The sequence below is a fragment of the Microtus oregoni genome, unplaced genomic scaffold (genome assembly GCF_018167655.1).
Source record: "Microtus oregoni isolate MIOR12 unplaced genomic scaffold, Mior012 000009F_ref0000495, whole genome shotgun sequence".
NCBI lineage: Eukaryota > Metazoa > Chordata > Mammalia > Rodentia > Cricetidae > Microtus > Microtus oregoni.
In genome coordinates this window covers 37,603,341-37,627,519 of record NW_024543068.1, presented here as the reverse complement: position 1 = coordinate 37,627,519, position 24,179 = coordinate 37,603,341, and the positions used below count along the sequence as shown (strand labels likewise).

At 42.7% G+C, this 24,179-nt stretch overlaps 1 protein-coding gene across 1 annotated transcript in view; it reads left to right on the top strand.

Annotated features, from left to right (window-relative positions):
* Positions 1–1,549: 1,549 nt before the first annotated feature.
* Positions 1,550–24,179, top strand: part of Brms1l (BRMS1 like transcriptional repressor) — a 37,744-nt gene continuing 15,114 nt past the window's right edge. The window contains exons 1-4 of the mRNA XM_041658624.1: positions 1,550–1,827; positions 6,528–6,618; positions 12,290–12,417; positions 13,317–13,396. Coding sequence (XP_041514558.1) covers positions 1,686–1,827; positions 6,528–6,618; positions 12,290–12,417; positions 13,317–13,396 — 441 coding nt within the window. The 5' untranslated portion in view covers positions 1,550–1,685. The remainder of the gene's footprint in view (positions 1,828–6,527; positions 6,619–12,289; positions 12,418–13,316; positions 13,397–24,179) is intronic.

Sequence of the window (24,179 nt, the reverse complement as noted above, 5' to 3'; positions counted from 1 at the left end):
CATGCTAATAACGGTACCGCCATGTGGCAGAGTGTAAATAAGGTTTATGAGTTAACTTAAAATATAAGAGCTAGCTAGTAATAAGCCTGATCTATTGGCCAAGCATTTATAATTGATATAAAGGCTCCATGTGGTTATTATGAAGCAGTTGCTGGGGCATAGAGAAACTCTGCCTAGATTGACCATTATGTGGATTCTGGGAACCGAATGCAGGTCCTCTGCAAGAACAAGTGCTCTAACCCCGAGCCATCTCTACAGTCCCCTGAAAAGATCTTTTACTTATTTATTTATTTGAAAAGTTCTTTTAAAGTAAGATTCATGTTTTATTATTTTTAACTATATTTGAGTCTGTGTGTGGGTGTGTGCATGTGAGGCTTGCAATGGGTGCAGGGAAACACACTCTGGTCCTCTGAGAGAGCAGAACACGCCCTTAAAGGCTCCAGCCCATTCTATGAGCTATCTTTCAATAGTAAATTGCTCTTATCTTCATGAGTGATGAAGTGCAGGTTTTCACGTTTTACCTCCAGGGTTTTAGGTAGACAATATGTAGCTGAGGACGATTCTGAACTTGTGACCACCCTCCCTCTATTTCCCAAGTGGAGGTTACTGGCCTGTGCCACCACTCCCATCTTAAAAGATTTGTTTGGAAATGATTTTCTTGTTTACAAAATGGATAGAATACTGACTCCCGCCTCAGGGCTATTGAACTGAAAATTAAACTCATCTAATCCGTGCAATGAGCTTACCAAGACAACCTGTTGGAGAGTTCACTACCACTAAAGAGGTCAGCTATTATGAGTTACAACAGTCATAGTACTTAATGTGTCCTGTCTTTGAAAAAAAGATAGGAAATCTCTTTAAGTCAAACAGGTATTTCTCACTGAAGTCTGAAATTAAATCAACTGGTGGCATCTTCCATTAAACAAATATATGCAAAAATGCTAGATCAAAATACTAAGATAAAACTTGACCTTCCCCTCTGTATTTTTGGTTGTAAAAATTCCAAGATTAAATTTCTTTGTGAAAATTAAAAAAAGTACAAGTTTTTTTTCTTATACATACAATTCAATTTAATAGTTTGTTCACGGCAATAAATGTACTAATACGGTAGAAGAAACGATTCTGCAGCTCCCCAGGCTCAGAGTACATAGGGAAAGACCCTTTCAGGCAAAGGACCTTTTCACATTTCGCGTAGCTAGGGAGATCAGATAACCACTTGGCGGGAAAAGGATAAATACTGACCAAATCAGCACAATCTGTTTCTGTTTAGTTTATAAACTGCGTTCTAGTATGTCAGTTTTCCTGCCTTGTGGGACTTGAAGTCCGAAGTTAGAAGCGATTCAGCTAGCTGGACCTTAGAAACCCACAGCCCCTGAAGCTCTGCGGCTTAAGGACTACAATTCCCGACGTATGTCAGAAGGCCGCGCCGTAATCACGGGTAACCAATCGTATTCCTACAAGGCCAAGCCCCGCCCCCAACCCCGGGACAGACTTGGCCAATGGCAGAGCTCGGAGCGCACAGCCTGCGGGTTAGGTTGTGAGGCCCGGGCCGGGGGGTGGGGAGGAGTCGAGGGTTTCGGAGCGAGCTCGGCGGCCGGTGATTCGGGGCGTTCGGCGCGCCCTTCACCGAAGCGGCAGTGGCCGGGCTGGGAGCAGGGAGTGGGAAGCGACGGCGCGGTTGGAAAATGCCGGTCCATTCCCGAGGGGATAAGAAGGAGACGAATCATCACGATGAGATGGAGGTGGACTACGCGGAGAACGAGGGGAGCAGCTCCGAAGACGAGGACACCGAGAGCTCGTCGGTCTCCGAGGATGGGGACAGCTCAGGTGCGTGACCCAGCAGGGCAGGGATGCCGGGTCCCCGCGACCGGCGCGCGACAGGCCGCGGTGCTCACGCCGGGCGGCGCGTCCTGCTGCGAGCGCGGGGCGGGGAGACGGGGAAGGGGCGGGGACTGGCTCGGCCTCTGGCACCCGGGAGCTGCGGGGCGCCGCCAGCTCGGGCTCCGGGGCGGCGGGGCGGGCGCTGACTTGTGACGACCTGAGGCGGCTCCGGCCAAGGGTGGGGCCTGCCCTAGGGTCGTCTGGCAGTGTTCTGGGGCTACCGATTCGCGAGTGGAATGCCCCGCTGGCTAGTCTGGAAGACCGTGGAGAAGTCCCTTTCCCCAACCTACTTAGTCACACCCTTGTCGGCGTGTTTCGGGGCTGTGGATAGATTTTGACTCGGTCCTTGGCGGGCTTGGAACTCATTAACATTTGCTTTAGGTCGTCCTGTCTAGTGCTGTCATCAGTGCTCTGGAGGGGACTAACTTGGGAACTCTCCGGCTCGTAGTAGGTCCCTAAAGTTTCCAAGACCCAAAAGGGACCAGCCAGAGGGATGGTTTCGAATCTTTATGGGTTTATAATCAGGACGACGTGGGCAGTGTCGACATTCCCAGTCTTCTAGCGTTCATAGTTTTGTAACTTTAGACAGTTTCTGATTTCTTTACTTGTATTTCATGGGTTTTTTGATGGGGGAGGTAGAGTAGCACAAATACAAAAAAGATTTTGTAAATCTTTAATAATTGTCATTCAAAAACGAGTAGCAGTTGTGATTTTTCTGGCTCATTCTCTGACGGAGAATGGCTTCTTTGCCTAACCCTGTTTTTGACCGTGTAAATGAGGGAAGCATTGATGACGGGTTAATGACAGCGTGTTATCACTCCGCACTAATTTTCAGGCTTGCCTCCACGGGAAGAATGTAATGGCATAAATCAGCCATCCAAAAGTAAATAATTGTGAGGAAGACTTTTTGCTCAGTAGTGGGCACTACTCAGCCTGAGGTATAAATATCTAGTTATGTTATCTTGTCTCAGATAAAGAACGGCATTTTCCTTACCCAACAGAGCAGTTGAACATACAAACTCATGACACTCGTGACAGCATGCACAAGACCTAATCCCAGTGTGAAGGGGTGGAGGCCATGAGGTTCTACCACTCTCTCAGGAGTTGTTAGCATTTGGGGGGTGGGGGAAGAGAGTCAGTTTTCTTTAATAACATGAGATGAGCCCTGGTAGGTTAGCCCATGCCAGGGCAGGTTCCAACCCAAGAACTATTGGGTAGAGCATATTGAACTCTATGGTTTTGCAAAGAAGAAAAAGTGGAGGACTTGCAGTTGTGTGAGTAGGGAGATGGGTGGATCTGGAGCAGTTGGGGGAGGGGAGTGAATGTGTTCAAAATACATTGTACAAGTCTCAAAGAGTTAATAAACGTGTCTAAAAATACTGTTGTGAATTTCCACAAGTTGCCAAATAAAACGATCGAATGTAAATAATGCCATGGGAATTCAGAGACGGAGGAAAGACTCGGCATGCAGAGTTGAGCAAGCGGGATTGCCTTGTTTTGAAGCCTTTGGGTTGGGATAGTTAGGTGGAAAGTTCGTATAGGGGAAGGAATGTGAGAAAAGGTGCAAAGGCCAGAGTTCAAGGCTTCTAGGGGAATGAGAAAACCAGTTTGGTTGGGAGACCAAGAGGCTTGAAAAGGCAAAGAACGTAGTCGCTGTGAGAGATTTCAAGGAAGGCAAAAATTGAAATTGAGGAATCCAACTTTAGGAGCGAAGGTAAGAGGAACACTCAGATACAGGAGAGGTGTGGGGAGCATCAGCTGGATGGTAAGATAAATACTGGGGTGAAGATATAAAATAAAGTGTTTTGAGCCTGTCGCGGTTGAGTATGATCTGCTTAGGTAAGAATGCCTGTACTGATGGGTGGAAATCTAACATTGGAACTTGCCTGAGATGAGAAGAAGGATTCTGAGATCCTCTGCCTAGCTAGGGACATAGGCGAGACTTCAAATTTAACCAGTTATTTAGCATAAAGTAGGGATTATTTTACTCTAAATACAGTTCTTGGATCTGAAAAACGTTTTTTGTTTAGTTCTTTTTTTTTTTTCTTTTCCTGGTGGGGTATAGAGGGCAGGGTTGTGCAGTGTAGCCCAGGAGCATTTTCATGTTCAAGTGTTCTTGTTTGTTTGTTTTTAAAAAGATTTTATTTGGGCCGGGCTATGGTGGCTCACGCCTTTAATCCCAGCACTTGGGAGGCAGGCGGATCTCTGTGAGTTCGAGGCCATCCTGGTCTATAAGAGCTAGTTCCAGGACAGGCTCCAAAAGCTACAGAGAAACTCTGTCTCAAAAAAATAAAAAAAAAAAGATAAGATTTTATTTGTCCACTAAAGAATAGTATGTGCTCAGATTCCCTGAGCCATCTCTCCGGTCCGTGTTCTTCTTAGGCTTTAATGGGAGCCAGGTTCCCATTAAATGTATTATACTTCTTTCCTTCTAGTATTTGCATTGTCGCGGTTTTTAAAATGTTCAAGAAAAACTCATTCTAGAAAAGAACATAATTTACAAGGATCATAGTAGTGCTGGGATTAAAGGTGTGCGCCACCACTGCCCAAGGATCATAGTAGTAACTTGAACTAAAAGTCATTTTTTTTTCAGCACAAGGTAAATTACTTAGATGCACTTTGTCTTTTCACTTTTTCTGGGATTGTTTTTCGTCTACTGCGCTTTGTATTTTACTTGTCAGAGTTTTCCTGTTAGACTTCGGTACTGAGCAGGTCCTGTGGACACAGAAACTTCCTACAGAATGCAGAAAATAGGAAATTTGGAGGGAGCAAATGTTGTGTGTGTGATCATGTGTCTCTGTCGTGTCCCTTCTGCTCCCTGTCAGACCTTGGGACTTGAGCAGTTTGGGCCCGTGCTCTTATGTGGGATTAGCTCTCCAGTTGAGGGATGAGTTTTAAAGCCCTGCAGAGCAAGCTCCAAAGAGGCAGAAATATTTCCGTGTTGGAAAATTATCATCATATACTTCCTTGCTATATAAAAATAACTATACATTCTGTGGCTCTCATAGTTTGACCCTTTATTTGATGAAGATCAAGATTCAGACCAGTTTGTGCCTGTTATTTTGATGTTGCATATATGTAAATAAAAACAGAAGATGTGATAATTAATAGTAGCTGTCTTTAGAAGTTGGCTTTTCTTTTCTTTTTCTTTTTTTGGTTTTTCGAGACAGGGTTTCTCTGTGGCTTTGGAGCCTGTCCTGGAACTAGCTCTGTAGACCAGGCTGGTCTCAAACTCACAGAGATCCGCCTGCCTCTGCCTCCCGAGTGCTGGGATTAAAGGCGTGTGCCACCACCGCCCAGAAAGTTGGCTTTTCTTTTTCCTCATTTGCTCTTTCTCATTGACTGACAATATCTGGAGAGAGAGGGAACAGAGAGTGGGTGAGTAGCAGTCCAAGATTCCTCAAACTAAATGTAACAGGATTAGTTCACTTTCTGTGGTGTGAGATAAGGTTCACTGTGTAGCCTCTAGGAGACCAACCTGGCCTTGAACTCAGACCCGCCTGCCTCTGCCTCTTTTTTTTTTAATATTTATTTATTATGTATACAATACTCTGTCTGCATGTAGGCCAGAAGAGGGCACCAGACCTCATTACAGAGGTTGTGAGCCACCATGTGGTTGCTGGGAATTGAACTCAGGACCTTTGGAAGAGCAGGCAATGCTTTTAACCACTGAGCCATCTCTCCAGCCCCTAGCTCTGCCTCTTAAGTGCCACATGCTGCCTAGCAATTAGTTGCTTATTTTTTCTTATGTGATGGGATAATCAGCCATGTGACTTCTCTACCTCCATCCTCTTTTTTTTTTTTTTTTACTTAAAAAAAAATTCAAGTCACACGTATGTGTGTGGCATGTTTGGAGGTCAGAAGAGGGCATCTGGTCCCCTGGAACTGGAGTTACAGGCAGTTGTGAGCCATAGCATGGATATTGGGGACTGAATGTGGGGCTCCTGCAAGAGCAGGATTCATGCTCAACCTCTGAGGCATCTTTCCAGTTCTGGTTTTTCTTTCTTTGATTTTTCCCTTCAGCCTAGGCTGGCTTTGAACGTTCATCGTTTCTGGCCTCTGAGTCATACACTGCACAGCTGACACGCCGCAGTTGTGAGGGACGGATGCCAGATGTGTTTTTTGAATAATGACATTTTATGAGCATAGGCATTTTTGGTGCTAAGTTCTCAAGAATTAGTGTAAAACCAAAGGTGGGTGAGTTACCTTCATTGACATAGCTCTTAAAGTCCTTTAAGAAGACTGAAAAATGGATAACTCTGGAAGCTCTACAGACTGCTGGGGTTTTAATCTGTCATTAAATTAATTCTATAGTGGTAATTATTTTGGAAAAAATTGTTTATTTTCCTTTAAGGTTTAGTATAGACCTTGGATGTCCAATTTCATATTACAACATTTTTTTTTTCTGTTTGGACTAACCAGATATATTTGAAAGTTTTATCTTTTTTTTTGTTTTTTTGATATATGGTCTCACGTAGCCCAGGCTGGCCTCCAACTTGCTGTGTGGCGTATAGTTTTAGGTAGCCTTAAACTCCTAATCCTCTTGCCTGTACCTCCCAAATGCTGGGATCCAGGTCTATGTGTGCCACCAGGCCTGCCTTGAAGTTTTATCTTTGATATTTTCCATTTTGTTTTTTTATTAACAGAGATGGACGATGAAGATTGTGAAAGGAGAAGGATGGAATGTTTAGATGAAATGTCCAATCTTGAGAAACAGTTTACAGATCTCAAAGATCAGTAAGTATCAACTTCAGAAGGTCTTTGTCGCTGCCTCTCAGTGGTATCATTTTTACTAGCACAAGGGCAATTACATGGTCTCCACTGTGTTCCCTTTTGTGTTTTATGGGAACAGACTGATCTGATCCGAAGGAGGCTTCAGTTATTGTTAATGCGGTGGGGATCTCATTAACCAAACAGACTTTTTGGGGGTGGGATGGAGTAGGTGCCTGCCTGTGGGCGTTGGTGATTCAGCTGTTTGTATTGTTGCACACTTGGTGCTAATCTGCATTGTTCATTCCTTTGTTAAATAATTGGCTGAAGATTTTCCCCTTTGGTGCTGGAGATGAAACCGTGTTCGTGATAAGCGAGGGCTCTGCTGCTGAGCTATGGCCACATCCCTCTTTTTCCTTTTTCCTTTGAGGCAGGGTCTGGCTAAGTTGCCCAGGCTGGCTGTGAACTCGCTTTATAACTCAGGTAGGCCTTGAGCTTATCATCCTTCTAACCAAGCCTCCAGTGTAGCTGGGTTTACAGCTCTGTGCCATCAGGCTGAGATACCATTTTTAAAATTTGAGAATAAAGTAGAGTATTGTCCTCCAGTTTTCTATTTGGTTTTAATTTGATTTTATGTCTTAACATTTAATAGTGTGTATATTACCTGTTTCACATGTGTGTTACTTAATTTACTTGTAATAGCTCTGTAAGGCTTCCATTTTAATAACGAAGAAACTGATGCTCAGAGAAGTTTATTTATTCCCATAGTTTATCAAAAAGTGTAAATAAAGCCAGGGCTTTTGCCTCTAGTGTTACAAGTGCATTCCCTTAAGGCTCCATCTTTGGAGGAATTGTTATAGAATGGAAGAGCATAGACGCTGATGAATCAGATTTGAATGTCTCCTCTCTCTCTCTCTCTCTCTCTCTTTCTCTTTCTCTTTCTCTTTCTCTTTCTCTGTGTATTTCGCATGTATGTATGTCTGTGTATCACATGCACACGGAGACCAGAGGAGGGCATTGCTGGAATTACAGATGGTTGTGAGCTCCCATTTGCATGCTGGGAGTCAGCCTCCCATCTCTGGAACAGCAGCTCTAAACTACTGAGCCATCTTACCAGCTTCTAAATTAGGCTTTCTCTTCTCTTCTCTTCTCTTCTCTTCTCTTCTCTTCTCTTCTCTTCTCTTCTTTTCTTTTCTGTTTTTCAAGACAGGGTTTCTCTGTAGCTTTGGAGCCTGTCCTGGAACTAGCTCTTGTAGACCAGGCTGGCCTTGAACTCAAAAGTGCTGGGATTAAAGGTGTGTGCCACCACTGCCTGGCTAAATTAGGCTTTCTTAACAGATGTAAAGGTTGCTGGGGAGTTTAGTGCTATGGAACTTGCTGAGCACAAGAGGTTAGAAAGCCCTGTTTGATGCCCAGCAGCAGAAGTTAATATGTAAATAAATATGTCAACCCATACATAAAAACAATGCTGTTAGTGATCTCACAATCCACTGTGAAGTTATTAAGGAGTATCTTCGTCAGTGTTCTATTGTTCTGAAGAGACACCATGAGCACAGTGACTTCTATGACAGAAAGCATATAGTTGGGGCTGGCTTGCAGTTTCAGTTTGTTCATTATCATCATGATGGGAGCATGGTGGCAGGCTGGCAGACATGGTGCTGAAGAAGTTTTTTGATTTTTTTGAGACAAAGGTTTTCTATGTAGTCCTGGCTGTCCTGGAATTTGCTTTGTAGATCAGATTGGTCTCTTAATTTATAGAGACCTGCCTGCTTCTGTCTTCTGAGTTCTGGATTAAAGGCGAGTGCCACTATCACCTGGCAGTATAATATTTTATTGTACCGGTTTAAATTATTGTAGCATGTTTATTGTCATGCCTGTAATTTCAACACTTGAGAGGTAGAGGTAGGTGGATTGGCATTGCAGGTAAACCTAGGTCACATAGCAAGAAAAATCTTAAAAAAAGATTTCCACTACTAATTTTATATTAGAATTAGTTTAAGTCTATTTAGGCAATATAGAGAGTTTAGCATCATTCTGGCAGAGAGGAAGCAAGTGAATGTGTGTGTGTGTGTTTAAAGAATTATTTTAAATGATGTGTATGATGTGAGTGGGGGTGTGTTTGGGGGATGCAATTTGCATACATGAGTGTGCAGATTCTCATGGAGGTCAGAAGTTGGGTTCCCTGCAGGTGGTTGTGAGCCATCTGCACATGCCCACTGAGAACCAAACACTCACTCCTAACCACTGGAATGTTTCTCCAGCCCCAAATTTGGACTTTTGTTTTTTAGCAGAAGTAACCCATGAATGAAGAATTCTCATACAGTTGATTGAGATTTCCCTGTTAATCTTGTGATGTGTCTTTTAGAGCTACCCAGCAGGGGAAGACTGCTTCAAGTTCTATGTGGGACAGCTTTGCAAGGAGTCATGGAATCCAATCTTGTTCACCTTGGACCACATTGCTTCTGGTTCACTGTGACCACCAGCTAGTTCCCCTTCGAATCTTCGTTCTTCTCTGGATGTATTAGGAGTAGATCCATGACCACCGCATAGGAATGTTCTTTCTTGAGGAATTGATTTGTAGAATGGCATATCAGAAAAAAGACATTTTTTTGCATTGGGTTTTAAATCTTTACTTCTTCGTCTTGCTCCAAATGTCTAGCCTATTTTTAGCCTGCCATGCTGTGTATCTCTGTAGGGTGTCTTAAAGCTTTAGAAGAGATAGGGAATGATACAATTGTGCTGCTCCTCCTCCTGTTCTAGCGCCCATGGGCGCTGTAGCACTGTGCATAAAGCAGCCAGCCCAGCCGCTGCAGTTTTTGTAGTGTGGAGTAACGTCTTCCACCACCCTCAGTCACCTGCATATGTACCCAGTGCCCTCAGAGGTCAGAAGAGGACATTAGATCACCTGGACCTGGAGTTAGGGATGGTTGTGAGCTACCACAGGGTGCTGGGACTTGAACTCTCTCTCTGGTTCCCTCATTCATTTTACTACTTGACAGTGAGCAAACGATTGAGCATTTGCTCTGTAATAAATGGTAATAGTTACTGTTGAAGGGCATGCATTTTTTGAATTTTAGCTTGAATACCAGGCTTATAGAATTTATATTGATTTTGAGGAATCTGCTTTTTGGAAAGGTTAGATGAGCTGGTCATGATAGCAGATGCCTGTAATTCCGGTGCTAGGAGTTTGAGGCAGGAAGATGGAAAATTCTGGGCTGGCTTGGGATACACAATGAGACCTTGTCTTCAAAAAGTTAAATAACAGGCTATTATTAATTTATACCTCCTCTTCATTTAAATTCCATCACAAATTTAAAGGGCTCTTTCAGTATTTCGTGTATATTTGGCATTCTTCAGGTGTGTTACCTTTCTGTTAGTGTTTTAGTGAGTTTTCCTTAAAATCTGTTGGAATTTTAAAAAGCTGTCCATCATATTATACTTCTGACTTTATATGTTTATGGTTGAATTTTGAGCCCAAGAAGCTTTAATCCAGATGTAGGAATGTAATTATTTAACAGTTAGCTCTACAAATCATATGTTGTTGTTGCTGAGGGACCACATAGACAAAAGTGGACTGTGTATTATATTAACACTCAAACTTGCCTTGCCATTTAAGAATGAGTCTATTGGAGGCAGAGGCAGGAAGATCTCTGAGTTCAAGGTCAGCTTGGTCTAGAGAGCAAGTTCCAGGACAGCCAGGGCTACACACAGAAACTCTGTCTCGAAAAACAAAAACAAAGACAACAAAAAAGAATTAATAGGATTTCCTGTTAAAAAGAACCCTATATTGTAGGATTATTTTAAAAAATAGTTTCTCACATGTGGAATCTTTTTGCATCAGCTGGTAAGGGTTTTTTGTTTGTTTGTTTTGTTTTTAAACCTGGTATTGCTGAGTGAACCCCATGCCTTGTACATTCTAGGGAAGTGTTATGTTTCTTTTTTTTTTTTTTTTTTCCGGTTTTTCAAGACAGGTTTTCTCTGTAGCTTTGGAACCAGTCCTGGAACTAGCTCTTGTAGACCAGGTTGGCCTTGAACTCACAGAGATCCACTTCCCTCTGCCCCCAAAGTGCTGGGATTAAAGGTGTGTGCCACCACTGCCTGGCTAGTGTTATATTTCTAGCTTCAGATTAAGGCGCTTTTTCTAAGTTTCCTTTTTCTACAGTGTCCATGAGTAGGGACAATAGAGACCTGTACCCATTTTTCATTTCATTCTTTTTCAAAGCATTTGTTTATTTTTTATATTGTATTTATTATATTTATGTTTTTTAAATTTTTATGTGTATTTGTGTTTTACCCACATTTGTGCCTGTGTTCCATGTGTGTTCAAGCCTGTGATGGCCATAAGAGGGCGTGAGATTCCCCCTAGACTGGAGTTACAGATGGTTGTTAGTTACCATGTGGGTGCTGGGATTTGAACCTGGGACCTGGTATCTGTGTGTGTGCATATATAAGAATGTAGTGTATGTGTGGGTGCACTTGGGCCATGGTGCCCATCGGGGGACAGGTGGCAGGAGTCAGTTCTCTCCTTCTACTCGGTGGGCTCTGGGGATCAAACTCAGGTCATCAGTTTAGGAAGCAAATGCCTTTACCCACTGAACTGTCTTACTAGTCCTAAGGTGTAGCCCAGGCTGCCTTCCAGCTTGTGATCCTGTGCTTCTACCTTTTTCACATATCCCCCAGAGTGAGCCTCCACAACAGGCTTCTTTTTCCTTTTTCTGTAGTTTATCACATCGTAGTCCAGGTGTTGCAGAGCTCACTGTAGGCTCTATCTAGCTCCATTGTCCAAATGCTGGGATTGCAGCAGCCTTGTGTGGTGCTTCCTGTGCTTAACTTTTGTTTTTCATTTCTTCGTCCATTAATTCATTTTATTTCACTTTCTTCATTTCTAGTTGGGTTGAGTTATGCACCCCAGATTCTGGGCTTTATAATCACCCCTTCACCCCATTGCTCTTTCTTCTTTGTTTTAAACACTAACTAGAAGCCGTGTGTAGTCACTTTCACCTGTAATCTTGGCCCCCAGGAGGTTGGGACAAGACCTGTGAGTTGGAGACTAGCCTGGGCTACACAGTGAATGTTAGACTAGCTTGAGTGTTTCTAGTGAGACCTGTCTCACATTACCAGAAACAACAAACAGAAATTAAGCCGGTGACTATGGCACTGTGGAGAACAGCCAGGGATTTACGTACTTTGACAGGAATATCATCTATACCCAAACTATTAAAAATGATTTCCTTATTTCTTTTAATCTTAGTGTTTAAAATAACTTTTTCTTTTAGAATTGATTTATTGTTGTTCAATTAAAATAAAAATCAGGAGTCCCCAAATAGTCATTTCAATTTTTTCCACTTTTATTTTTTGAGCTGTTCTTGCTGTGTTGTGTCGTCCAGCCATTTTCTTTCCTCACTCCCATCCCCCAGCAACGTTAGACAACAAGACGAAAGACATTGAGCCTGAACTTTATATATTTTTTGTGACTCGGGAGTTATACTAATTTTAAAAAACCTTGGACTTATATCTAATTTAATATTAGGATGTATATAAAATCAAGTAATGTGAGTTTTCTGAGTGCAGTCAAGGCAGGAGTCCCTTTGATAGGTTATTGGAACCTGAGCTCTATTAGTAAACAATAATGCATGGGGGGAAGTTGCTCTTCTTGGTGGGAACTTTTAATTAATGTCTTAATTTTTGCTTTGTTAAGACTTTATAAAGAGCGGTTGAGTCAGGTGGATGCGAAACTCCAAGAAGTCATAGCTGGAAAAGCCCCAGAGTATTTGGAACCACTGGCTACTTTGCAAGAAAATATGCAGATTCGCACAAAGGTGGCAGGTAGGACAGAGGCACTTTGATTTGTGACATTGTTTGGGTCAATATGTTGCAGATGGCATAGGTCCAGGATTCTGCCACCCTCCTTGACGGAACGGACAGCTGATTATGTCCCTAGGTCACTCGTGGCTCGGCATGGAGTTTACATGTATAGAGTTACTGTCTTGTCACGTCTGCATGTGCGCCTGTGCGTGGCCTTGCTGCCTGTTTTATAATGCTACTTGTTCCCTGTGAGAGTAGCGCCTGGGCATCTGCCTGTCGGGAGCGCTCTCCGCATGAGCTGCCTTGTTCCGCCAGTTTGCTCAGCCTGTCTTCCTTCAAAGGCTTGACTCTGAAGAGCCTAGTTTGGATACAGTGGTTTGGCAGAGTAAAGTATCCATTTCTTGCTTTGATTATGTATGCCCAATGAAACCTGAGTTTATTGTCTGCCTCCCTTCTGTTAGGAGAAATCTGAGTATTGTTTTTTTTTTTAAATTTATTTATTATGTATACATATTCTGTCTGCGTGTATGTCTGCATGCCAGAAGAGGGCACCAGACCTCATTACAGATGGTTGTGAGCCACCATGTGGTTGCTGGGAATTGAACTCAGGACCTTTGGAAGAGCAGGCAATGCTCTTAACCACTGAGCCATCCCTCCAGCCCGAAATCTGAGTATTGTTTTTATTAGAAAAGGATTGTACTTTTTATTTTGATGATTCTCTAGCAAACATTTAGGAGTGTTCTTGGAAGTGTGAGGCAAAACAAAAAGTAACTGTATAACTTCTTAGCTCATTAACTCTTATTTTCTCATCTTCTTTGCTATGTGTTTTGATTGTGACTTTCTGACTGACTCATACTATGGTGGAGAATACCTGTGACTCTTTGTTGCCTACATAATCAGAATCGCTGTCCTTGTTGCAGGCATCTACAGAGAGCTTTGCCTAGAGTCTGTGAAGAACAAGTACGAATGTGAAGTCCAGGCTTCACGCCAGCACTGCGAGGTACCGTTGTCCTGTCTGACTTTGAGTCCTTTCTGAATAGAGTGCCTTAAAAAGTAAATAAAATGAGGGAGACAAAACTCAGTGGTGCTCATCACTTGGTGAGCTTTAGAAAGTGCAGTTCACCTGGAAGCTCAGAGGAACACAAGAAAGACTTGTGATAATTTTGGAAGTTTTTCAACTGTTACTTTAAAAACATATTTACATTGTGGTACCGGGAACCCCCTAGAGCCCTGTACATAATCTGCAGCGGGCGAGTGCTGCACTGCCAAGCTGCCCACGGCGCGACCATTGCTGTAGAGAGCTGTAGTGGTCATGCCGTCAGACAACTGGAATTAGAGTCTAATTAACACAATAAGAACTTTAGGCCAAAAATGAATATGGCATAATGCAGCAAGGACATTGGGCTATAGAATTAAGTTTTGATGGTTGGACTGGTTTCCACATTTTAGGGCAGCATTTTCTATACGAAAAAATATAGATTTTTTTTAATGTTATGTTTATATTGAATAGTGTTTAAAACATCATGGTCATTTCACAAATAACTTTTCTTTAGACTTAGATATCTTAAAAAACTGAGACAAGTATAAAAAAGGGGACACCTTCTAGAATGACTCCTACTTTTAATTAAAAATATTTTATTATTTTATGTGTATGTGTGTTTTGCCTGAATATATGTCTGGGCACCTGTGTGTGCCTGATATCTTGAGAAGTTGGAAGAGGGCATTGCATCCTCTGAAATTAGTGTTATAGATGATTGTAATCCACCAGTGGGTGCTGGGGATCTAACCTGGGGCTTCTGCAAGACCGGCAAATGCTCTTAATCACGGAACCATCTCTCTAGCCTCTCTAGCCCTCCTATTTTAATGTGCCATTCTGAATATGTATAAAAGCAGTGGATCCTATTGCTTTGTGTGTCACACGTGCGTGACAAGATCTCCATATGTAGCCATACCTAGACTGTAACTTGATGTGTAGACCTACTGGCCTTGAACTCCCAGAGCATCTGTCTCCTGAGTGCTAGGATTAACATGCAGACCCTTGAATGCATCACACCCAGGCTACTGTTGCTTTTTCCCCTCCTTCTTGAGGCAGAAGCTTACTATGTAGTACAGGTTAGCCTTGAACTTTCCATCCTCCTGCCTCTGCTTTAAGATCGTGATAACAGGTGTGCCACTATGCCAGCACATTGGTAATATTTTGTTTAGTTGTTTCATTCCTTTGTTTATAAGTAAAATTTAATTTTCAAATTTCAGTACTGTTTTTTTTTGATTTCAGGATGTATAAGATGAGCTAGGAATAGTTGATATTTTCTGTGCTGTAGAAATTTGAATTTAAGACTTTAGCTGTAGTTCTGCATGTGTTAAGTGTGCTTGTGATTTAAAGAATTTTTATTTATTTTTATTTTATTTATGTGGGTGTTTTGCTTGCTATGCACCAAGTGTGTGCAGTGCCCAAAAGGCCAGAGGAGGGCATTGGATTCTCTTGAACTGGAGTTATAGACAGTTAGCCTGCATGTTGGTGCTGGGTACACTGTGGAGTACTTCTGTAGGCATTCTTTGACTTCATGATCTGTTCTTTATTTTTTTGTGATGCTACAGATTTAATCAAGGGCTTTGCTTGCTAATATTTATGAGCAAGGTTTTATAAATTTGGAATATCACTGATACTAAATTTTTATTGAATTCTGATGAGGAGTGCACAATTTTGCTATGTCCCATTACTGGTGATGTTATGTGAATCACTTGATTGGAATTGCAGTTTTTTCTAAGTAAACTTTTCTTTTTTTTTTAAAGATTTATTTATTTATTTATTATGTATACAATGTTCTGTCTGTCTATATGCCTGCTGCCCAGAAGAAGGCACCAGATCTCATTACGGACGGCTGTGAGCCACAATGTGGTTGCTGGGAATTGAACTCAGGACCTCTGGAAAAGCAGTCAGTGCTCTTAACCTCTGAGCCATCTCTCCAGCCGTCTAAGTAAACTTTAAAACTGTGCAAAGAACTTGTTTCTCTTAACAACTTTCCATTTTTTTGTTTGTTTGTATTAATATGAAGTCATTGCTTCTTTATTTTTGTTTGTTTTGCCTACTACTTCCTGATGGAAATATGTTAAAAATTTCTTTATGTGTGTCTTAGTTAGGATTTTATTGTTATGTGGAGACAACATGACCATAGCGGCGACTCTTATAAGGAAAACATTTAATTAAGGGCTGGCTTATAGTTCAGAGGTTCAGTCCGTTGTCTTCATGGTGGGTAACATTGTGGCATGCAGCAGACAGTGCTGGAGAAGGAGCTGAGTTCTACATGCACAGGTAGCAGAAGGAGACTGTGTCCTACACTGGGTATAGCTTGAGCATATGTAAGTCCTCAGCCCATCCCTCCAGTGACACACGTCCTCCAATAAGGCCACACCTCCTAATCCTTCCTAAACAGTTTCACCAACTGGATGCCAAGTATTCTCAGCTGTGAGCCTTTGGGGGCCATTCTTACTCAAACTACAACAGTATCTATTTTAACAAATTTCTCATCTTCTGAGATAGTGCTGTAGAGCTCTTCTCATAGCAACTTCTAAGCGTGCAGTGTGTTCCTGGTACCAGTAGTCACTACTGTTGTGCAGTAGGCCCAGGACCTAGTCCTCTGCTCTAAACCTGTGTCTCCTGTTCCTTTCCTATCCCAGTGTCTGGTGGCTCCCAGCCTAGCCTCTGCTGCTACGAGTTATTACGGCACTTTTTCATTTGAGTTCATATATAAGTAGATCCTACAGTGTTTGTTTATCTCTTTCTGGATTGTTGTACTTAGAATAAGGCTCATCCATGTCACAAGTAACAGGATTTTGTTCTCTGTAAAGGCTAAATAACATTCCATCATTTTTATATGGATATTTTCTGTGCATCACATTTTCTTTATTCATTCATCTGTGGGTGGTCAGTTAGGTTGATTATTCCATAGCGTGGGCGTCGTGAATAATGCCGCAGTGAACGTGGGTGTGCATCTGCCTCTTGGACATACTACGTTATTTTCCTTTTTGGCTTTTGAGGCAGTTCCTTATTCACTATCCAGCCGGAGATGACCATGAGCTCCTGCTTCTCCTGCCTCTGCCTCCGGTGTTGTCATTTCATGTGCTCACCACCGCACTGTGATAGATGTCGGCTGTTGTCAGTGGATTTCACGTGCACACCACTGCACCGTGCTGGATGTCAGCTGTTGTCAGTGGATTTCACGTGCACACCACTGCACCATGCTGGATGTCGGCTGTTGTCAGTGGATTTTAAAAACGTTCCCTCCCCTCCCTTTCCCTTCTGTTCCCTCCCCTCTCACCTCCCCTCCCCCCTCTCTCCCTCTCTCAACACAGTCCTACTGTGTAGCCGTGGCTGGCCTCTTCTTGCTTCACCTACCAGGTGCCAGGTGACACAAATGTGCCATTATGCACGGCTTTAATGAGATTAAACATTGTCTAGTATCTCCTTCTATTTCTATAAATTTTTACATAGTCACACATATCTTACATTTTTTATACATTTTAATAACTTTAATTTTTATCTTTTCTATCTCTGCAATAATGATTTTGATCTGGAGATTTAACTTATCTGAATAACAGCTATCCTGGTTTTATCTGGCCCGGGGGAGTTGGCTGTTAATTTTTTTTAAGATTTCTTTTATTTTCTTTATTTTTTTAAAATATTTATTTTTTATTTTATATACATTGGTGTTTTACCTGCATGCATGTCCGTATAAGGGGATCAGATCATATGGAACTGGAGTTATAGGCAGTTTTGAGCTGCCGTGTGAATGCTGGGAATTGAACCCTGGTCCTCTGGAAGATCAGCCAGTTTCTTTGTGTAGCCCTGGCTGTCCTGGAACTCCTTTGTAGATCAGGCTGGCCTTGAAGTCACGTAGATCTTCCTTCCTCTGCCTCTGAGTGCTGGGATTAAAGATGCGGATCTCCACCACCTGGCTTGAATTTATTTATTTATTTATTTTAATATTTATTTATTTATTATGTATACAATATTCTGCCTGTGTGCAGGCCAGAAGAGGGCACCAGATCTCATTACAGATGGCTGTGAGCCAGCATGTGGTTGCTGGGAATTGAACTCAGGACCTTTGGAAGAGCAGGCAATGCTCTTAACCACTGAGCCATCTCTCCAGCCCATTGAATTTATTTTTAAGCTTTTTCCCCCCCTGGCTTTGCATTTTTCTGTATTATTTTCTCAGATAGCATATACCTTTATATTAAAACTGTATCTGTGTTTTCTTTTTAAAAATATTCATTTTAATTTTTTCTATATATATGAGTGCCTACATACATGTATGTGTGCTGTGTGCATGCCAGTGCCCACAGAGGCCAGAAGAAGATGTTGGATGCCCTGTGACTGGAGTTACAGGCACTACGAACTGCCTGGTGTGGGTACTAGAACTGAACTCACGTCCTCCGCCAGAGCAGTAATTTCTCTTAACCACCGAGCCACCTCTCCAACCACTGTATCTGTTTTAACTGATAACTTTATTTCACATATTTTTATAGAGGTTGTTTAATACCAATCTATTTTGTATTTTCTGTGTATGCCTCTGCTTGTGCCATTGATCCTGACACTGTCCTGATTTGTTCTCTCTCTCTCTCTTTCTTTTTTTTAAAGATTTATTTTATTTTGTGTGTACTTGCACCTGGGTATGTATGGGCTGGTCTGTATGTGCTGCAGTGTTTACATAGCCCAGAAGAGGGCATCAGATTCCCTGGAACTGGAGTTAACAGGCATTTGTGAGAAGCCTGAAAGGGGTGCTAGGAATTGAGCTCCAGCCTCAGAAAGAGAAGTGAGTGTTCTTAAGTGCCAGGCCATGGACCCTGTGTTTTGTTTTGTTTTGTTTTTTTAAGGGATCCATGCAGTCCAGGCTGACTTTAAACTTATGGAATTGCTGACAATGACCTGGAACTTTTGATCCTTCTGCCTCTGCCTCTTAAGTGCTGGAATCACAGGTGTTCACAACCATACCTGGCTTGTAGTTTTTACTGTTTTCTGACCTTTTTCAAAGGGTGTTTTATTGGTATGTCCTAAGATTGTAATCTCTATTTCTTGTGTTTTAGGGAGTGTTTGTATCTCTTATGTTACCTTTTTAGCATGCACATCTCCCTTTGGTGGCTCTGAATTCTAACCCTGAACGTGCCTCTGTCTGGAGCTAGAGCACACCTAGTTCCTTCTCCCACGTGACATTAGAGCTCTTAGGTTCATCTTGCTTTTCCCTTATATGAGCCACGCTGGTCTCCCAGAGTCCGTTCTTTTCAGGCTCATCTTTATTTGTCTAGCTCTTCTCTCTGCTTTCAATCACAGCCTTCCTTTGTAGAATCATGGACTCCATTCTATGTTGGCCTGTCACCCAGAGTCTCTTAGCAGAAAAGTCTGTTTTCTTTGTCCCAAAATAGCATTACTTGAAATACTTCTTTTGTCTTTTTTTTTTTTTTTGATGTACCCCATGCTGGCCCTTAACTTCCTGCCTTTGCCTCTCAAATACCGCAGTTAGAGTCGTGTGCCGCCGTGCCCAGCTATACTTCTGGAAGGACAGGGGAGCACATGGCAACTCTCGTGTAGCAGCTATTCTCCTAATGTTGTGTGTTGTCACGATGGAGCGCCGGGCAGACATACTTCTGAGCTGCACCCCAGCGCGGCTTCTCTAACGTTTTTTAGATTTGCTTTTTCCATAGTCTGTGCTTGCAGGTGACTGTAGTCATTTTTAATTAAGTTATTTCCTCCTTTCTGGCTGCATTTAAGCTCTCTCCATTTTTCTTCCGTTGTTCTACTGTGTGTCCCCATATACATTTCTTTTTTCACTTACTTTTTGCACATTTGGAGTTTGTGATTGCCATAAATTCTGGACATTTCGCAGCTATCATCTTTTCTGGTTTTATTCCCATTCCCTTTTCTCTGCTTGATTTGCAGCTTCACTGTAAGTGAGACCTCCTTCTGTAGTCCTTATCTTCGTCTTTTCTTTTTCTTAGATTTATTTTATGTGCAAGTATGTATGCACATCATGTACATGCTTGGTGCTGGACGGAGGTCAGAAGATGGTGTTGGAGTCCTTGAAACTGAAGTTATATATGGTTTTCAGCCATCATGTGAGAGCTGGGAACTGCAAGAACAACAAGTGCTCTTAACTGATAAGCCGTATTTCTAACTCCTTATTTTATTTTGTAAGACATGGTCTAGCTGTGTAGGGCAGGCTGGCCTTGACCTTATATTCCTCTTGATTCCCAACTCCAGACTTACAGGTGTGAGCTACCGTGCCCAGATCTCCAATACTTGAATCACAATTTTAGGTCCTTACCTGAAGTTAGATCTATGTCCTCTTGTAAATTTCCAGCAAATACTGCAATTTAAACTTCTGATTTCCTGACACTGGATCCTGGGGCTGTGAGCAGAAGCTGCAGCCCCAAAGGAAGTGCCAGCAGTGTTTCTCCTTGTTGTTTGTCCAGGTGTCTGGCGTGTCCCTGGCTCATGACTTCTCATGCAACACTTGGGATCTTTTGGAAGCTGCAGAGAGTCCATGTTTGAACCTCAGGTGTGCAGATATCTATCAGGTCTGACATAACTGTCTAGTGTGAGACAGGTATCTCTCCCTTAGGCCTGTCTGGAGACCCCTGCTAGTTCCCCACTTTGCTTAGCTCCACACCTTTCTTTCTTCCCTAAATGGGGACTGAAAATGGTGCTGTGAGGTGTTGACACCTCAAGGAAGCTGCTGCTCTAGGATCAGGTTAACTAACATGCTACTGTCTGGGATGGATGCCTGTGTTACTTCAGCCGGTGGATTCCCTTAGGTGTGTGGTTTTTTTTCTTGAGACGAACATGACTGCTGTATTGCCAGAAGCAAAAGCTAGTTTTTTAAACTCAGAAAAATATTGATCTTCCTCTTCTATAATTTTTCAGTGTTGAAAGTCTGCTCTCATGTATGGATATGCAAACTATTTGCTTCAACTTGTAGTATAGTAAAAAGCTGGTGTTTTTATATTTAGTGTGTAATTAACTTTTATAAAAAAGTCTGAAGAAGGCAGAGCTCAAGGGCATTTTAGAAAGATGAAATAAAAGATGAAAGTGAACTTTTTAAAAAATGAGTTACGCGCGCGTGTGTGTAGGTAGTTTTGCTTATGTGTATGTATATGTATTCTGTGTGTGCTGTGTATGTGGAGACCAGAAGAAGGCATCAGATTCCATTGAACTGGAGTTGCAGATGGTTGTGAGCTGCAAGAGCCAAACCCAGCCAAACCTTCCAGAGCTGTGAGTGCTCTAGAGACATCAGTGAGCCATCTCTAGCCCAGTACCTTATACTTTGAATGCTATGTGTTTAATATTTAAATTTGTATTTTAAACCTTTTTATAACAGACAAGATAGGAATTATTTTAAGCGTGTGAAATGGGATCAGTGAAACTGAGAGATTGAGTGACTTGCTCAGGGCCGCACAGTGAATGATCAGCAAGACCAGCACCGAAGTCCTTTTTCTTTCTCTGTTCATGTGCTTTACCATTAATTCTGAACTTCAGTAGTCAGGGCTTTTTGCCTGCTTATTTGGTAGTTCTTATATTTAACTTATATAGAAGTGAGAGTCAAGAGAAGAGGAAAGACAGAAGACATTGCTCCATTTGTCTGTCTGCTCTAGTAGCAGCAGTGAGGCGAAGCCTGGCTTTGAGACTAGACATGTGCATATGGGTACAGACGCAGAAAGTGTACTGCTGCCTTGCTGAGGGATAGAGGCAGCAGGTAGGATGTATCAAACTAGAAGGAAATTGCATGCGTAGAGTATTAGTGTTCTATTTGAAAAAGGCTGGAGATGATTTATTTGGGAGAACCTTACTGCAGGTCTTTCAGTGACTATTAAGATTAGAGAGTGGGGGCCGGGCAGTGGTGGCACACGCCTTTAATCCCAGCACTTGGGAGGCAGAGCCAGGCGGATCTCTGTGAGTTCGAGACCAGCCTGGTCTACAAGAGCTAGTTCCAGGATAGGCTCCAAAACCACAGAGAAACCCTGTCTCGAAAAACCAAAAACAACAACAACAACAACAAAAAGACTAGTTTTAGGGGCTGGAGAGATGGCTCAGTGGTTAAGAGCATTGCCTGCTCTTCCAAAGGTCCTGAGTTCAATTCCTAGCAACCACACGGTGGCTCACAGCCATCTGTAATGAGATCTGGTGCCCTCTTCTGGTGTGCAAGCATACATGCAGACAGAATGCTGTATATATAATAAATAAATAAATCCTTAAAAAAAAAGAAAATTTGCTTTTGTTTTATAAGCTTAAAATGTCTACTGATAAAATTTGAAAAATAAGTGTAAAGAAGGAACCGAAATCATAATTTACCATGCAGAGATAATCACTGTTAATAAGTGAGCATGTTTGTGTAAATTGTACAACAGAGCTGGTGTGATTCTGAGCAGCTCTGTAGTACTCTAGTGTATTTTCAAGCAGGGTTTCACGCACATGCTGTGGTTCTGGATGCTCTTTGTTGTCTGCACACATCCTCCCGAAGGCAGAGGCTGACAGTGAAACAAGTGTGCTGTCCTCTTTCTAAGCCGCATCTCACTGACTGTTATCTGTGACTCTTAGATGCTGCCCTGGAGTTAGGCCATATTTCTATCGTTTACACTTGGTTAGTTTTTTTGTTAGCAGAAGCCAAGCATTCTGTGAGCCTCTTCACTGTATTGTTCTTATGTCTTTGTGTCTTAGTTTTTGTTTTTTCCGGTTGTAAGTATTGTTCATGGGCCAGAGCTATGGTCTGCTGTTGATTCTTTCTGTGAGGCAGATAATGCCTTTGTATACCACATGTATACCATGTCTGTATGTGCAGAAGTTGATAATAACTATATTTAAAAGCTTAGCAATTAAAATTTACATTAAACATGAAAAAAGTTATGGTCTACTTAATCTTCGACATCACTTTTGTTATCATGGTGGGACTAACAATCCTTCATTTACTGTTTGATAGCTTTGTTTCTTCTCTTCTGTACCGAGACTGAATGCAAGGCTTTGCACAGGCTGCTCCGGTGCTCCACCCTGAGCTCTGTCTCTGACCCTTCACTTACCTTGTATTACTATATTTTAAGCTCTTTTTATTTATCCTTTGTGTCATGCATCTTGTATCATGCATCTTGATTCTATTCATTTCCTGTCCCTTTGTAAACCCCCTTGCAAACCTCCCCTCAATAAAATAAAATTTAAGAGAAAAAAGAAAAAAGAAAATCTCATCATGGAAGCTGCACTGAGACATGTGAGTCATGCAGTAAACCCTTTTATCCATATATCTTTATGTGCAAGAGCTCATTGCAGAGAGTCATTGGTCTGGTTTGAGACCCTGATTTCTATTACAGTATTGATGCTGAACCCTTACTGGGACTCCTCTTGGGTACCCTGCTGTTGCCCTGCTGATCTGTGGAGATCCTGCAGCTTTGGGTCTGCAGGGCTGTCATGTGTTCCAGCAGATCTGGGGTGGACATTGGGGTGGGCCAGCTTATAACCCTGGATCTGAGCCTGGGTAGTTAAAGCATTGGTCAGCCTGCCAGCTGTTTCTTGTCCTCACCACCAGGGTGCGCTCTCCAGCATTGCCCTTGCTAATTCACCCCTTGCAGCAGGGAGCAAGGGGTGAGGCTAGTTCTCCTGCTTTCACATCCTCAGCATCTGCTCTCCCACACCCATACTTTCAGGGCCAGGTCTACCAGGTCCTTACCTCCCAGGTGAGGGGTAGGGGCCATTGTTCCAAGTGCTGCAGCTGGTGAGGGGCACTGCTGCTCTTAGGATCTTAGGGCCAGCTCTCCCACCTGCCTCAGGCATTAGGTGGGTGGGGCATCTCTCCCCTGCTTGCCACCAAATGACAGATGAGGGGTAGGGCTAGATCTCCCCACTCATGTTTCCTGGGCTGGCTCACCTGTCACTCCCTCCACCCCAATAGGGTCAGCTCCACTGTGCTGCCCAGAAGAGGTGCAGGGCCTGCTTTCCCGAGTGTTGGAGCTGGTAAAGGGGAGGGTTGGCTCCCTCATCAGCTGGAGGCAGTAGGGGCAAGGAGGGAGGGCCTCTTTCCCTCACCCCCATCACCATACCACAGACGAGGGAGGAGGTACTAACTCTGCTGCTGTCTACAGGGTCAGCTCTACTGTGCTGCCCAGGCAAGGTGCAGGGCTCATTTTCCTTCTTTTTGTTTGTTTTGAGACAGGGTCTCTCTGTGTAGCCCTGGCTGTCCTGGAACTCACAGAGATCTCCCTCCCTAGTGCTGGGATGAAAGGCGTGTGCCACTACTCCCGATGCTTTTTTCGAGATGGGATCTTGCTATGGATTCAAGACTGACCTTGCACTTTTGGTCCTTAACCCTCAGCATCCTTAGTCTTCTGAATGTGTACCAGGCCTGGCTCCTTGCTGCTTTTGAGAAGTCCTTTTGATTGCTGCTGCCCTGTGTTCTTCCTGAATGCATCCAGGACTTTTCTCTTCATCCTTGGTGTGGGGAGCAGTGAAGCATGGGTCTCCTTTTCCTTCATTGTGCTGGATACTTGGAACTTTTACTCTTTTGAGATAGGGTCTTCCAATGTAGCCAAGGCTGGCTTTGAACTTGTATTCTTTCTGACAGACTTCCAAGTGCAGAGATTGCAGGAGTCCATTGCTTTACCCACTTTCGGGGGAGCCTTTTAATCAGGACACTTTCATGTTCTTTTCTGAGAAAAATTTGTATTTTTATTTCTTTTGGATTTAACTTTATAAACTGAACTCTAGTTCATTTGGGGGAGGTTCTGGAGGTGATACCAGTAACTGATGC